The following is a 15,120-nucleotide window of genomic DNA, read 5'->3' as shown; positions in this document are numbered from 1 at the left end:
TCAAAGCATCAAACAATCTGTGCTTTTATTCATAATATTCCCAATTTTCAAGTGTTTTGATGGAATCTTCTGCCAAACAACAAATATTGCATAGGTCTGCCTAAACAGATCCATGGAATTGTGATTTTCCTACTCTGGCCCTTGTGACAATGCCCATGAACTGGGCGCTTTTCACCTCTGCCTCATGAGAGGAACACATCATTTTATTATTAAATATCCTTGTTCATTAATATTATTAAATATCCTTGTTCATTAATATTATTAAATATCCTTGTTCATTAATATTATTAAATATCCTTGTTCATTAATATTATTAAATATCCTTATTAAAGGATGTGACACCTACCAAGCTGCTCTTTTCCCTCTCCCACACTGAAATCACTGTGGCAGTTTTTGGGATTCAGGATGTCACAGGAGGATCCTCAGAGGAATTCCAAGGATGAACTTGGCAGGGCAGGAATGTCAGAGGAAAGTTTCAGATCTACCAAAAACTCAATGTTTTCTCCAGTTCTGTAAATCCTTGAAAGAACTAAATCTGGGAGAGTGAGCATTTTGAAAGAGACTCTGAGGGTATTTTGGGAAGTAAAGCTACCAACACATAGAAAGTGAGTGATTTTGGGTTTTAATCCATCTGTACAATCAATCTTTTTTACTTAGGGTTCTTCAAAATATACAGGAAAATTCATTTCAGTATTTACAGAGCATAATTCCTTTGCCCCACTGCCAACAAACCTCCCATTAAAAAAGTTTCTATTTCATTAGGAAAATTGGGCATGTAAATCATCAGAACAGATTTCTTAAATGCACTGTAATCTTCTCAAATATGCAAAGTCACATCTGCAAAACATTTAGAGAAAAAGTCCCATTTATTTACCCATACACAGTATGTAAAGAGTCAAGATGTCTTCTTTAACCCTCCCTTTGTCATCTTATATAATTTCTTCAAACTGTAAGTTACTGATTTCTTTGCCCCTAAAAAAGAAGAAAGAAGAGAAAGAATATCAACATTTAGGCTGACTCAGCCAGAAGGTGCTCAGGGCATCAAATTCAGGATTTCCCTGGGGGAATGACAGCCTAATCCAGCAGGCAGATAGGCAAAGAACCTTCCTGAAACAGTCAGGACACAGGAAAAAATGCCACCAAAAAAAAAATGGGACTGGGAGCCCCTCAAGTCCCCTGCCAGGTTTGCCTGGCTGCAGTGTCCTGGAGCTCCTTTGGATGCAGGTACTGCTGGACAGCTGTCATGTGCAGCAATAATTAAATATTTGTAGTGTGGCATGCACAGACACATCCATATTTAGTGATATTTACAGTCAAGCCAGCAGTTACCTGCTCAGGCAGCTGATGAAGAGAGTAGTTATCACAAAATCTGGATATTTTATATGTAAACCTGCTCCTTAAAAAGAAATCCTTGAAAAAAACAAATGGTATTCAGAACATTCATGCTACCTAGAATGAACAAATGAAACCTGCTCCTTAAAAAAAAATCCTTGAAAAAAGCAAATGCTATTCAGAACATTTGTGCTAATTTAAAAGTATCTTGGGCAAATGCTTCAACTGGTGAGTATTTATAGGAAAATTTTCAAGGCTTGCAGCATTCCTTGAGTAAAATATAAAGAAGCTGAAGAAGTATCAACATCTCCCTCAGAGGAGCTAAATTTAAGAGTTGCAGATGAGTTCCCAAAGGCCAGGCAGGCTCTGGCTCTGTGGGAAAACAAACCCAACCCTGGTGCCATCCCTAATGGGAAACAGAGGCAACCCCAGCACAGCCTCAGAGAAATCCACATTTTCAAAAACTAAACAGGGCATTTAGCAACAAACAAAACTCAGAGCTGGAGCTCGGCATGAAAACCACACTGGCAGAGAAAGATGAAAAAAGTTCTCTTAAATGGGTTGAAATTCCTCCTTGTGCTCCCTGCCAGGAATGTTCATACCAGCATGGCATCTCAGCATGGCTATTGCTGATTTTTAATATTGCTGATTTACCCCTGAATTCAGAAATGCTGGACACTGCACTGCCATGCTGTGGGCCAGGGCAGGCAGCTCACCTTTGCTGCTGCTCTTAAGGTGAAATAATCAGCTAAAGAAAACAGATTATGTCCCCTAGAACACTACAAAAAGAGTGATGGCCAGCTAATGAAAACTTTCTTTTGCAAGCAAAGTATTTGTACAGTTATTAGGAACAGCAATAAAAAGTCAGAGCTTAATGGAGCCACAGATTTCATCATTCTCTTTCATAATTCTTTTATTGTAAGCTACTATTCCTGACATAAGCAGTGCAGAAAGTCAGAGCCTTGTGTTTTTCCTGAAGTCTCTACTAGAAAGTGTGAAAATAGGTCTTAGGGGAACACAATATTAGACAAGATTTGGAAAAAGAAAAAAGAAAGAAAGGCAGCATCCTTAGGGACTGAATTTAAAGCTCCACACTTCCCTGTAAAACACATTCCTTGCCTGAGTCAAGCAAATATTTCCATGCAGGAGCCACATTCCTGTTTTCTCTGTGTAAATTCTGTATCCTGTGGACATGGAGAGCCCCAGGAGCTGGCACAGCCAGGAATGCTGCCCCAGTGATGCATTTGAAATTAAGAAACCATGACTGGGAGAAAATCCTCATTAGAAGATACTGACAGATTTTATATAAACTCAAGTCATAAGTGTTTTGAGACAAATATTAAAAATAATTTAAAAGGGCAAAAGTTTTGCTTATTAACTTTAGAGCCATAGACACTCATCCCTCCTCAACTCCAGGGGAGAGCACACAAACATCACACCTCAAAAATATTGAGATGTCACCCCTGAGCAGTTAAATGTCACTCCTGAATTCTGTCCCTAATGGTTTTGACCAGATTCTGGCAGAAGAGTGTAAATACATTAAAAAAACCCTAGAAAACTAAATCATGCAAAAAGTAAGAAAAATCCACTCCCCCAAGCCTCCTTGCTCAAATTTGGCTTGTGTTGGAGGCAGAGGACCAAAATCGCTTTGCTCTACCTAAATCAAATCACAAAAATATGTTTTCACCACTAAAACCACTAGTAGAAAATAGTTTTTAAATACAACTCCACATAAATTTTAAATACAACTCTAATTTAAATACAACTCTCTTCTGATTAGAAGGAAACTACAGTTCGTTTTAAAGGGGAAAAAAGCCACTATATATACATATAAAGCAAAAAGCAGTTAAGACTAAGGGAAATAGAGACATTTCACAAATAACTGATTGCAGGTGCAGGACTCAGAATCCATAATAAAAATTCCAAGTGTTACTCAGAGATACATTAGGACCCCCAAAGTCCCAGGAGAGGCTGTCAGGGATTTACTGCACGACACACAAGGGGAGCTGAGGAGCCCCTGAGGTGATTTTCTGTCCATCAGAACGGGGAGAAAGAGGGCACAAATAATCACCACATGAACTATTTCTGTTCTACTCCTGTATTTAACCAGCCCTGCCCCATGGAGCACTCAGGATAACTTGAATTCAACAGGAATAACACTGTTTTTAACCTCTCCTTTCCAATTGTTTTGCTCCACAAGATCTCCTCTGCACGGATCCAGAAACAGAGAAAATGAAAACTGATGTTGTTGTTTGGTTTGTTTAAGTCCCTTTCAGCATTTTATAATTTTGCAATAAAACCTCTGCTTTAAATGTTGCTTTTATTTTCCAGGGACTTTTAATGAAACACACGAAGAGTTAATTCTTCTTGGGGCCCTGTCATTTTTCCTGGGACAGAAATCACACACATTCTTACCAGCTGTCAGGATGGTTTTAGCACTCTGCACTACGCTGGAGGCTCTCACAATTCCTGAAATGCCTGCAGAGGAAAAGCACACAGATGTGACCCATCTCAGCACTTGTGTGGAGATCTTGTCCCCCTCCACCAAGCACAAGTTAAATATTGGTCCAGTTACACAATCAAGCTAGCCTGAAGGTAAAACATACACTGAGAAAATTTGGGTTTGCTCTGCTTTTTCATACTAATTAAAAGGATTCTCTAAATTATTTTAATTTATTTTATATGTAACATATAAAAAACCCCAAATCAGTATTAGAACAGACAACAAGAAATAGGGATTAATCAAATCCATTTATTTAGTGTTCCCGTTAGCTCTCTACTAAGATGATTAATCACAAAAAATTCAGAGTTGTTTCATCTGAGTGCTGCTAAATTAACACCCTAGAGCAGAACAAATGATACTCCCTGTTTACTCAACCTGGAATTGGGATTTGGCACTTCTCTGACCAAGCAGAGATTCCTCTATTGTGCACTTCTTCCCTGAATTACAGCTTTTGGAGATAAGGTTTGTTTACCACTTTGCACTGTGGCACATTCAGTTCTCATTGTCCAGGGGTTCTTAATAGAAGTTTAAAGAAATCTTAAAATATTCTTTAGAACTATTAAGTTACATTTGTCCTAACATATGTAAAAGCATGTACAAAACTACTCACATCACTAAATACTTGAAAAAAATGTAGAACTGCAGCAGTCTCAGAGCTAATCTTCCAAACTGCCACATTCTGCACTGACCCATAGAATATAATTTTAAATATTTTTAAATCCTGTTTCAGTATTGAAGAACAAAGCTCAGCATAATCCATGTGTAAGTAAGGATACAATATTCCACTGCAAAATCATTTGAGGGGTAGGAACAGGGAAGGGAAAGGAACAAATTGTGTTGATGTAGCAAAATATCTTGGACAATGCAATCCAAGTTGAGTAATCAGCTCTGTCCTGTAGGATTCCCAAATGGCCTGGACTGGCCTTTACCCAGACTGATGAACCAGGAAAATGCTGTGGCCACAGTGAAGCCCCTGCTCCCAGATCCAGCTTTTATCCCTTTGCTGGAGCACCCAGCCCAGGAAAGGAGCTGAACACCTCCCTGCCCATGGCCAGCTCATCCCATGCTGTCCATGGAGCACTGCAGGAGCTTTATTTCCCCCCAGAGCCCAGGCTGAGAGCTCCCTCAGCTCCCTGGGTAGTGTCCAGTGGCTCCCAGGCTGCTTGGGAATTTCTGCTGTGCTCAGGGAGCTTGCAAAATGTGCTACCTGCACCAGAACATGTGTCAGGTTCTTCACATGCATAAAGAACCCCAAGTATTAAACATTTTCATTTTCCTGCAGTGTACAGAACCCTGGAGTCTGCAGCACCAGCTTTAACTTGCTCCCAGGACACGATGCTGCCTCAGAGCAGCTGTGCTGAGGAGAAGCCCCTCAGCCTTTCCCCGAGCTGGGGTTCTCTGCCAGGGCTCACGAGCCCGGGCTCACCACGGTGAGTGCCAGGGGAAATGCCAGGAAATGACCTCAGCCCTGCCATCTGGGACTGAGGATATAAAACTCAGGGCTTTGATGAAGTTTGGCCTGAAGATGGAACCAGAGTTAGGGGATCTAAGCAGGCCACACCATTATTCCCCTCATTCTGTCTCTCTCAGGACCCAAACCAAAACACATCTTCCTTTATCACCAGCAATGCTATTGACAGTATTTCAGATAAGCTGTCTGCAACCCAATCCAAATCAGGCTTTTAGGAATGCATTTCATGATTAATCTCCTGGACTTTTTCACCCTTCTCTTTAACCTTCTGAAATAGGAGAACATATCCAATAGATTTGTGTATCTATGATGTCCTAAAGGAGATTGCAGACATTGGCCCAGACCTACCCTGATGCACCAGAAATCCACAGTCAGGGTCATGGGCAACTTGCAGTAAAATTTCTTCCACATCTCTGTTCTTTCCAGGAGGGTTTACCAGAGCAGTTATCTTCTGTTGTAGAGTCCTTGGCAAAGCCATAAGCTGTGTAAATTGACCTTCTGGACTTTTATCAATCTGAATGTTATAAAAACAAGACATCAAAAACATTCAGTTCTCTTTTTTCTTTTTTTTTTATAGAAGTCAGAAAATTGACCTCTGATAAATATCTCACAGAACCTGATCCATTTCACTAGAAAAGGTCCTTGACAATGCTAATAAAACCTGCCCGAGCACAGGGAAATGCAGTATCTCAGTTCTGAACTTGAAGAATGACTCATGCAAGGATTTTTATTCAAGGGAAGACACACATGATCCTGCTGTGTCTGCAAGTAAGTTTTCATTGAAACTGCATCATTTCTGTTGTATCCAATTTCCTTTGGAAACCCAAGAACAGGACAATAAAACAAAGTTCCCCGAAGACCACTCAGCTGAGCTTCTTCTGCCTGAATATAATCAAACTGCAGACACACACACATTTCTTGTTCGGTTTGAAAACCATTTTCTCTGCTTTAAACTCCAAAGCACATCTGGTTTGTATAATTTGAAGAAAACATTCATCCCACATTTTCCAATCTACATCAGAAATCCAACGAGCCTTTTTTGAATACAGTGATACCAACAGGCAGGCCTGGACAGATTTCTCCAAAGTGTAATGCACGACGGGGCAGAGCTCTCCAAAAGTGGAGGAAAATCTGAAAAGCTCCACTCCTCCCACACAAGGTTTTAGCCACTTCATGGAGACATCAGACAGAAGTCTGGTTGCCCTCTCCACTCCCTTTTGTCAGCGTGGAGAAAATGATCTCCAGATGAGTCAGCCACAACTGCAGAGGCACCGACAGCGAGCAGCTCTGAGCACTGTGTGGGAGGAATCCGTGCCTGAACCAAAACTCAGAGCTGGGCTCTGCCTGCCTTGGTTCTGAGGGACCTTTGGAGAAGGGATTTTCTCTGTAGCTCTGCATATCCTGCAGGAGGGGGTTTTGTTCTGTGTTAACTGCACCCCCAAGAGCCCTCAGCCACCTCGGGCTGGGCAGTAACTGCCAATAACCACAGGAAGGTGTGAGCAATAAAGCATTAAAGCACTTTGTTGATTAAATGCCCCCGTTTTGCTCTTGATTAGAAGCAGTCTGGATGACTGTTACGAGATTGTGGAGAGATTTATTATCCAGCAATAAATTTGCAGTATGCTACCAGGATTTGTTTAAAGGAATTTTTTCTTGAAGGAAGAGCTACTAATTCTTTTCCAAATTCATTTAAATACTGCTTCCACCAAACTGTTACAAGCACTAAAAAAACATGGAGACAGCTGCAGGATAATAGAGATTTGCCTGTGTTTTATCCCAAAGCACTGCAGTAAAACTGTTTACTGCACTCAAACCTGCAGTTAAATCGATTTCTAACAAAGACACATCCTAAAAGGTGCCATTTGGGAGAGAATTACCACGGCTTGAGGATAAAGAGATGCCCACGTGTCCATGAGACAAGGGGTGCTATTTGGAACTTCACCATGAAGCTTATATCACAGAAGAATATTCACACAGGGACACGCAGATTACAAAAGGAAAAACTGCTGCTGACTGTGGCATCTCTCCCCTAACTGCAATGTTACACCAGAATTCAAGATATTGGTCACTCTGGATTTCCCAAAAAACTAAGGAAAAATGGTTTTATATGGGTATTAAAGGCAGCATTTCACTTGGCTTTAGTCAGCTGATCTTCATAGCTAGAACTTGAGGAGGTTTCTTGTGAGATGCAGTTTTTGATTGCAGAAGGTTGCAGCTCTAAGCTCATCCCTCTAACACACACCATCTGTTTATTCCTCACTTCCTCGCCTGTTATTTCCATATGGAAGCCATTAGAACACACATTTTACAATGAGCTGCTCTGGTTCCCTTGCTGGGGTCTCTGCTCACACTCACAGAAAATGAGCAGTAGTTCCTCCATATGAAAAACCTGGTATTTAAGGCGAGTCTGCAGAATTAACTGAACACCAGAAACACAACAAACAGCAAGCACAGAGACTACAACTGCTCTCGTGGTGCAAGGCTAATTGCTGCCTTCTGTCAGTGACAAAGCTCTTGTTCTAAAGCTGTTTAGAAGGAGAACACTTGCCTCCAGCCTCCCCAGATGGTGCTTGTACACCACTTGAGGGCAGTCCTGCAGTATGGCACTGTACAGCTTCTGGAAATGGGACACGTTGGGCTTCACTATGTTCTGCACTTTGGATTTGTCTTCTCCTATGATCATTCTGAAATCACCTAGGCAGGAAAAGAGAGGGTTAAGCCATCAGGAAAACACCAAGAAGGAGAATATAACAGAAATCAATAGAGTACAGAGCTGTCATCTAAAACTCTATTCTCCAATATTAGATATGCCAATATAATCCACAATAATCATCTTCTACCAGTCAAAAAAACTCTTCAAACACCTTCAAGCACAGAAAACATGTCCTTGAAGGCACATATTATTATGTGGCCTGTGATAAAATGTCATCAGCCCACGTGTCCACATTTTCACACGGACAATAAAATAATTCCAGCTGTCAAGGAACAGGAACAGCCTTTGCAATCATACCTCAGTCTCAGCCATTACTAAACAAATTGCCCAATCCTCATAGTTTGTATCCACCAGCAAATGAGCTGAGATTTTCCAATCTGAGAGGCAGTAATTTGCATTGTTTCCACTCCAAGGGCAGTACCTGGAGTTCAGCTAATGGCAGTCATGGTAAGATCACTGGATCACTTTTCCTCTTAGCCATGTGCTGTGTCAGTATTTCAAAAAGAAACTCCTTTTAACACCACTGTTACTGACTGGCCTTTCCACTTTCTTTTCAGCTACATGAGTGAGAAGTTTCAAAGAGAATAAATGAAAAGCCAGTCAGTCTGTATGAAAGCATTGCACTGCCTCTGTCAGCTACCAGCCTGGCTGCTTGCTGGGTTTCCAGCCAGGAGTTACATACTCAGTGTAGCTTGTATCAACAACCAAAATTCTGAATCAATTCCTTTTCCCACTTCCCACATTCAGGAGATAAATGTTGCTGAAAGGTGGCAACTTGCTAGCCTTCCTTAGTTTATTTCAGTTTATGCCAAGCCACAAAACAAACACTTCGCATATAAATGGTACTGACTCAGGGCTCTCAAAAAATGCAGGAAAAATAAAGGATGAACATTTGCTAAATTAAAGCATGAACAACTCTTTTCAGCAGTCTCCAAGGAGACTGATTAGAGTAACACATAAAATCAATTTTGTCTACTAGTACAGCCTCTGAAAGACTCAACGAAATAGCAGCAAAATAAATATCCACAAGCAGCCTTTTTCTTGTACGTTCCCATCTGGGAGCTGGGTTGCTTCAGCTTTGCTCACACAGCACAGCCCCTCTCAGCATTTCACTGATTTTTGTTAAACTGCACTGTTTCAAAGAAGAGATAAAAACTATCCTGGTCACTAGTGCCCATTGTAATTCCAGTAGGCATGTCAACATTTAAAAAGCAATGCTGAGTTAAATTGTGACAATTACATCTAATATTGAAACACCGTATGCAGTAGTTTCTTCAATGTTTTTCCTTACCAATTTCTTAGAAAAAAAGAAACTCAACAAACACCAACCAGGAGTGTTGCACGTAAATCAAAGAATCATAATCTGGATCTTTAATTTAACTAATTAAGAACCTTAAACACAGCACACTCAAAAAGACATGACAAGGTATGAGTCAGACTATCAGATGACTCAACTGAGTGGAAAGAATTTTTTTTTCCCAAGGTTTTGAAACATTCCACCAAAACACAATCCATGCAAACAGAAGAGAGCCCCCATGATTTCATCATCTCCAATCACTCACACTTAGCTGCTCATAAATCCAGCAGGTATAGGGAGTGTTGCTGATGTGTCTACACCTATTTCCTGTGAATAAACCCAATTACTGGATTTTAAACCCAATTATGGATGACACTCACCAGAGTAGGAGAGCCCTGCGATCTGCATGTACAGCTCCTCTTCAGAGAAGCTCTCTGGCAGCATGAGGAAGGCTGCAGTCACTGCACTCTTCAGGTTGCTGACAAGGGCAGCCTGCAGCCTGCTGCTCTCATTCTGGGCCAGGATTTTCACCTGGAAAAGCAGAGACATTTGGAGGCAAGACTTCAGGAAAGTGCTGCTTAAGATGGAGCTAGAAATGTTGTTTATTTTTCATACTGGATTGAGTAAGAAATTAATTTAAGATTAGGTCTTATTAGCATGGTACAGCAAGCACCTGAATATCCCCACTATGTGAGAGAAAGGAACATATTTTTAAGAATTAACACTCTGCTAGAAAAAGCAGCTTTCACACACAGGTTTGGAAGTGCTATACGCAGCAGACATGAGCTAATCTCTGAAGAGCTAGTCAGTATTTCAGACTCGTAAATTTAACATTAATCAGAACAGGAAATATGAATGCATCAACAGAAATACTTGACATGTGATTGTGCAATAAGAAAAAAGACTATACTAAAAGAGAACAGAACACCAGACAGAGATTTCTTATTCATCTTCATTCTTTTTTTTTTTTTTTTTTTAATAGAGGACTCCCCTGTCAAATGCTTCAAGTAGTTTCTCACACAGGGGTTGTCCTAGAAGAAGCAGGGCTTTATTTTTGCACTTTGCATGAGCAGAATGTGAACTCGAGGGGATCTTCACTTCTCCATGAGGAACAGAGCACTGGAATGCCTCTATCTCCACAAGAAGTGTTTATTTTTAGGGAACACTGAAACTGTTCAAGACCGACCAGAGAATCCCATCACCTAGGATATGGAAATACACTGGAACAAAAAGCAGATCTTTGATAAGAACTGCAGAGAGAAACACACTGGCAGATGAAGGGAAGATGGTTTAGGAGATGGATAACTCCAGAAACAACTCCCCTGGGAATCCCTGCTCAGTGTTTGTCCTTTTCAGGGGCTCTGCTTAAGCAATACAGCCTTGCTTATAAAAGACAGCCTTTTAATATTTGCCTGCTCCACAACACCTTAAAATTCAACCCCATTGGCCATTGTGCACAAAGGAACCCCCCTTGATTTGTCTCAAATCTCCTCAAGCAATTCCCTTAGATGTACATCCCTAACTTGTTGCTACGTGGAAAATGGAAGGAAACTCAGAACAGAAAAATCTGTGGCACCTCAAGCAGTGACACAGGTACCTCAGGATTGCCATGGAAACATCAGCAAGTTATGGACATGTCAAGGACACCACAGTTAGAGCCTTTTAAAACAAGAGACTCAGCAGAGATGCTACTCCTCCTCATGGAAGACACCAGCCTTGCTTTAGAAAAGCAAAAGGAATAACCTCCTCCTTTTCTAAAAATCCCCCCTGTTACAAAGCAGGATTCTTTCAAAAGAAAAAAAAAAATACACCAGGCTTCAAAATGTGAATGCCTGAAACACTGGTAGCATTTCTGAACAAATTTTCAATGGTTCAGAGAGCTACAAATCTCCCAGGAAGTCAGAGTGCAATGGTTATCACCCTGGTAAAACATGAATGTTGATTCTTGGGGTAAATCTGACACAGCACCACAGTTAAGAAGGCTTTTCCACAGTACAGAGAATTTATATTCACCCTACCATGTCACAAATCAAAGCAGCAGCAAATGCAGTTCCACTGAAAACAGCTATTCACTATTCACTGCTGATGTGACATCCAGAATTCTCCCTGCAGTTATCTTTCTCAAAGGATTAAATTTCATTCTTTACAAACATAACAGCTGCTCTAACCTGGACCATGCTGTAATACATCTCTGGAGATAAAGCCAGTAGTCTGAGATAATCTATTCAAACTCTCACTCCAAGTTTTCTAGCTAAAAACATAATTAACTTCTGTTCCAAGACCTGAAGAGATTTCTCCTCTAATTCTCCCCCTCCTAGCAGATTTTCCCTTAGCACTGCTGCCATCTGCTGAAAGCACATCGAGGAAGGCACAAGGGGGAAAGCAAAGATTACTTTTTAGGATCCAAATATGGAGGAGAAAAACCAACATGCAGAACCCATGGTTCATTCAGTTATGAAGCAAACAGTAACTGCACAGCAAAGCTGCTTCCATCTTTAAAGGTTTCCATTCTATATCTGTGTTAAATTTGGGCCACCCCTATAATCTGTTATAAAAGGCAAATAATACATTTAACATTCAAGGGACTTGGCATTAATAAAGCCCAGTTATTCAACATTTCCTACAGGCAGAAAATTGTTATTAACAGAGTCACCTTTAGGGGTTCTTTTTCCACAGAACATCATTAAGAACTACAATTCACCTCCTCTCTCAGAGCTTATCCCTCTTGCTACACCCCTAAATCAGGGCACATTACTGCTGCACAGAGCCCTAACAGATAAATTCAAACTCCTGATTATTTCCCAGAGAGAAAATTGAGCATGTACCGGCTTTTGGAGGCGTCCAGCCACGTAGAGAGTTTTCCAGTGAAACAAATCCTCAATCAGGGCATCAGTGCTGATTACTCCGTATTTTATCACCTGGGGAAAAAAAAGCAAAATAAAGGATTTTGAAAAAAACCTATACCTGCACCGTTTTCCCCACATGGAACTTACTGCTTGCCATAACTTAATTCTAAGGTACACATAATTCCATTAAAAAACTGGAAAATATTTTTGTGTTTTAATTAACACACACAAGGCAGAGGAAACATCTCCTGTTTACATTCAAACTTCTGCAGGGAGAAAATGGAATGCATGAAACTAAGCTCCTTTCTAGAATCAAAGCTGCAATAAAGTCAGCAGCCAAATATTACAATAGCTGAAATAATCCACATTATCCTTTATGATACTAAAAAACCTCAAGCAATAGTTTGTCAGAGACCTGAATTAAAACCTCGAGACATTTAAGTATCCTGTAACTGGGAGGTGGAGTTTGTATCAGGGAGTTTTTTCTGTTGCTCTTTGATGTTAGGAAAAAACCTGATTTTGCGGCTTATTTTATGTAACTGGAAAAAACACGTGACTTTCTACAGTTTGTTATCAATCTGCACTACCTGAATTTCCAAAGATTATCACCACAGCAAGGCAGCCAGCTCCAGAATTTCTGGGTGACAAAGGACCACAGCCTGTGATGTCTCTGAGTCATTAGAATGTAAGACCAGGGCATAAAGAGCCAAGAATGTCATGGCAAATACCACTGGTCCTTCAAATGAAATCAAAAATCTCTTTTCACATCAAACAAATAAGGTTTAAACCCCAAATTCTCATACAGGGACAAGAACAGCAAGACTGACAGTCCTTCACTCCTCCCTACCAAGCAAGAACACGACTTGCTGGACAAGGACCCCTCACCAGAATTATTAATTACACCTCACAGGTCAGGATATGAGACACTAAACAACACAAATGTCAATTCCAGCTTGCTGTTGTAACTTGCATTTTTTATCAAACAGTCCACTTTGCTGTTACTACATGGTCAGCTGCTGAAATGAAGCACCACCAAAACTTCACTACCACCAAAACTGGCAGACAGAAATCAGTAAGGAATGTAAATCCAATTCCTGAAATGCTTTAGATGTAAGTCCCAAACACTGCTCACACTTCTAAGGTGCAAGACCAGCTGCTCTGTTTGCTTTTTAATTAAAATGCTGCTAGTGAAGCAGTTTGACACATAAATATTGAAGATACCACGAGTTAATCTACAATTACAATCTGCAATATTTGCTTCCTGAAATCTGCTTCAAGCGAATCATTTTAATACTTCACAGACATAAATATTTGACTTAATTCACTCAGACTACTTGTACTTACCCTGCCATTGCATGGCACTAAGGTGTTGTAGTAAATTCCTGCTCCATACCTCTGTATGGTACTTATCTTTTTGGGTCCAAAATATTTAAGGAAGGAATAATGACTCCTGTTCTTTGACAAGTTTGTTGTATGCCAGGTCACAGCATCATCAACAGCAAACACAAAGTCCAGCATATTTGTCTGAGGATAACAAGAGGAGTGATGGGGTTTAAATGTCAAGAAGAGCCAGTGTTATCATAATAATTTAAGAAATACACAGTATCAAACTTCCAGCTAAATATTTTTCATGAGTAAAAAAATAAAAATGAAACTCAAACCACAAGAATTAATGCCAGGTACAGTTTAAAGGTTCCAGTGAAGTTGTATGTTTATTGTCAAGTATAGCAGGCAGTCCGAAATTGTCCTGTCCTGGTTATGGCCAGACTTCAACCCTCCAAAACAGGGGAGCAGGTGTGAGATCTTCGTGATTCTGTCACAGCTCAGTGGAACAATTATGGTGCTAATGAGCAGCACTTTTTGGTCATGAACGGGGAAAGGTGGACACAAAAAGGCACCACCCGAGAGCTGCCAGCAAGGAACTGCATCTCTAGGATATTCCTTTGTAGTGTATTCCTTTGCTTTTGTCAACAAAACCCAAAAAATAAAAATAAACGTTATTCCCAAGCTGTTTGCCTTCAGAAAATGAGGAAGCCCCCCAGACAGCCATTTCACCGAGGCAACATATTTTAAATTCCCGTCACTCGGTGCACAGCAGTTGGGACGAGGTGTAATACCTCTTTCAGAGCAGCGGTAAATAACCTGACACACTGGGCCGAAAGGGACCCCGAGCCCCCCACAGTGACACCCCCACTGCCGGGACCACCCCGGGCAGCCCCTGGGCTCGGACCGGGCACCCGCCCCGCCGCTGTTCCCGGGGGATTCGGGATCTTCGCCCCTCGCCGCTCGCACGCCGCAGGCCCGGGGCGGCTCCGGTACCGCAGCGGGCCCCGAGCGCTCACCTCGCCGTGCTCGGCCGAGGCGCCCGCCTGCCGGAACACGCCGGAGCCGTAGGCGAAGGCCAGGCTGAGCTCCTGCGGGAAGTGCGCCAGGACCCGGCGGAATTTCACGGCCGAGCTGGACAGCACGGGCAGCGCCATGGCCCCGGCCCGGCCCGCCCGGCGCTCCCGCCCACCGGCGGCGGGAGAGGCCGCGGGGAGCGGCTGCGCCCCCTGCAGCCCGGCCTGGGCACGGCGGGCTGGGCGGGCCGGGGGCGCCGGCAGGGACCGGCTCAGCGTCCCCTCGGTACCGACAGGGACCGGCTCAGCGTTCCCTCAGTGCCGGCAGGGACCGGCTCAGCGTCCCCTCGGTACCGACAGGGACCGGCTCAGCGTTCCCTCAGTGCCGGCAGGGACCGGCTCAGCGTCCCCTCGGTACCGACAGGGACCGGCTCAGCGTTCCCTCAGTGCCGGCAGGGACCGGCTCAGCGTCCCTCCGGTACCGACAGGGACCGGCTCAGCGTCCCCCCTGTGTGAACAGGGACCGGCTCAGCGGCCCCCCTGTGTGAACAGGGACCGGTTCAGCGTCCCCTCGGTGCTCCATTGACGGGACCCTCAGTGCTCCACTCAGCATCCCGTC

At 42.4% G+C, this 15,120-nt stretch overlaps 1 protein-coding gene across 2 annotated transcripts; it reads right to left on the bottom strand.

Annotated features, from left to right (window-relative positions):
* Positions 1 to 606: 606 nt before the first annotated feature.
* On the bottom strand, positions 607 to 14,696 carry TAMM41 (TAM41 mitochondrial translocator assembly and maintenance homolog). 2 transcript variants are annotated; one of them, XM_063411698.1, is made up of 8 exons: positions 14,505 to 14,696; positions 13,507 to 13,686; positions 12,142 to 12,234; positions 9,697 to 9,847; positions 7,855 to 8,000; positions 5,655 to 5,820; positions 3,748 to 3,810; positions 607 to 972 (listed from the first exon to the last, which is right to left on the bottom strand). In XM_063411698.1, the coding sequence occupies exons 1-8, from the start codon at positions 14,640 to 14,642 to the stop codon at positions 896 to 898; spliced, it is 1,014 nt and encodes a 337-aa protein (XP_063267768.1). In that variant the 5' UTR covers positions 14,643 to 14,696; the 3' UTR covers positions 607 to 895. The 2 variants fall into 2 exon arrangements, with proteins under 2 accessions (XP_063267768.1, XP_063267769.1); XM_063411699.1 differs by lacking the exon at positions 607 to 972 and adding an exon at positions 1,019 to 1,396.
* Positions 14,697 to 15,120: the final 424 nt, after the last annotated feature.

Source organism: Prinia subflava, chromosome 14, assembly GCF_021018805.1.
Source record: "Prinia subflava isolate CZ2003 ecotype Zambia chromosome 14, Cam_Psub_1.2, whole genome shotgun sequence".
In the NCBI taxonomy this organism is placed as follows: Eukaryota; Metazoa; Chordata; class Aves; order Passeriformes; family Cisticolidae; genus Prinia; species Prinia subflava.
This window is presented reverse-complemented; position numbering and strand designations above follow the sequence as displayed.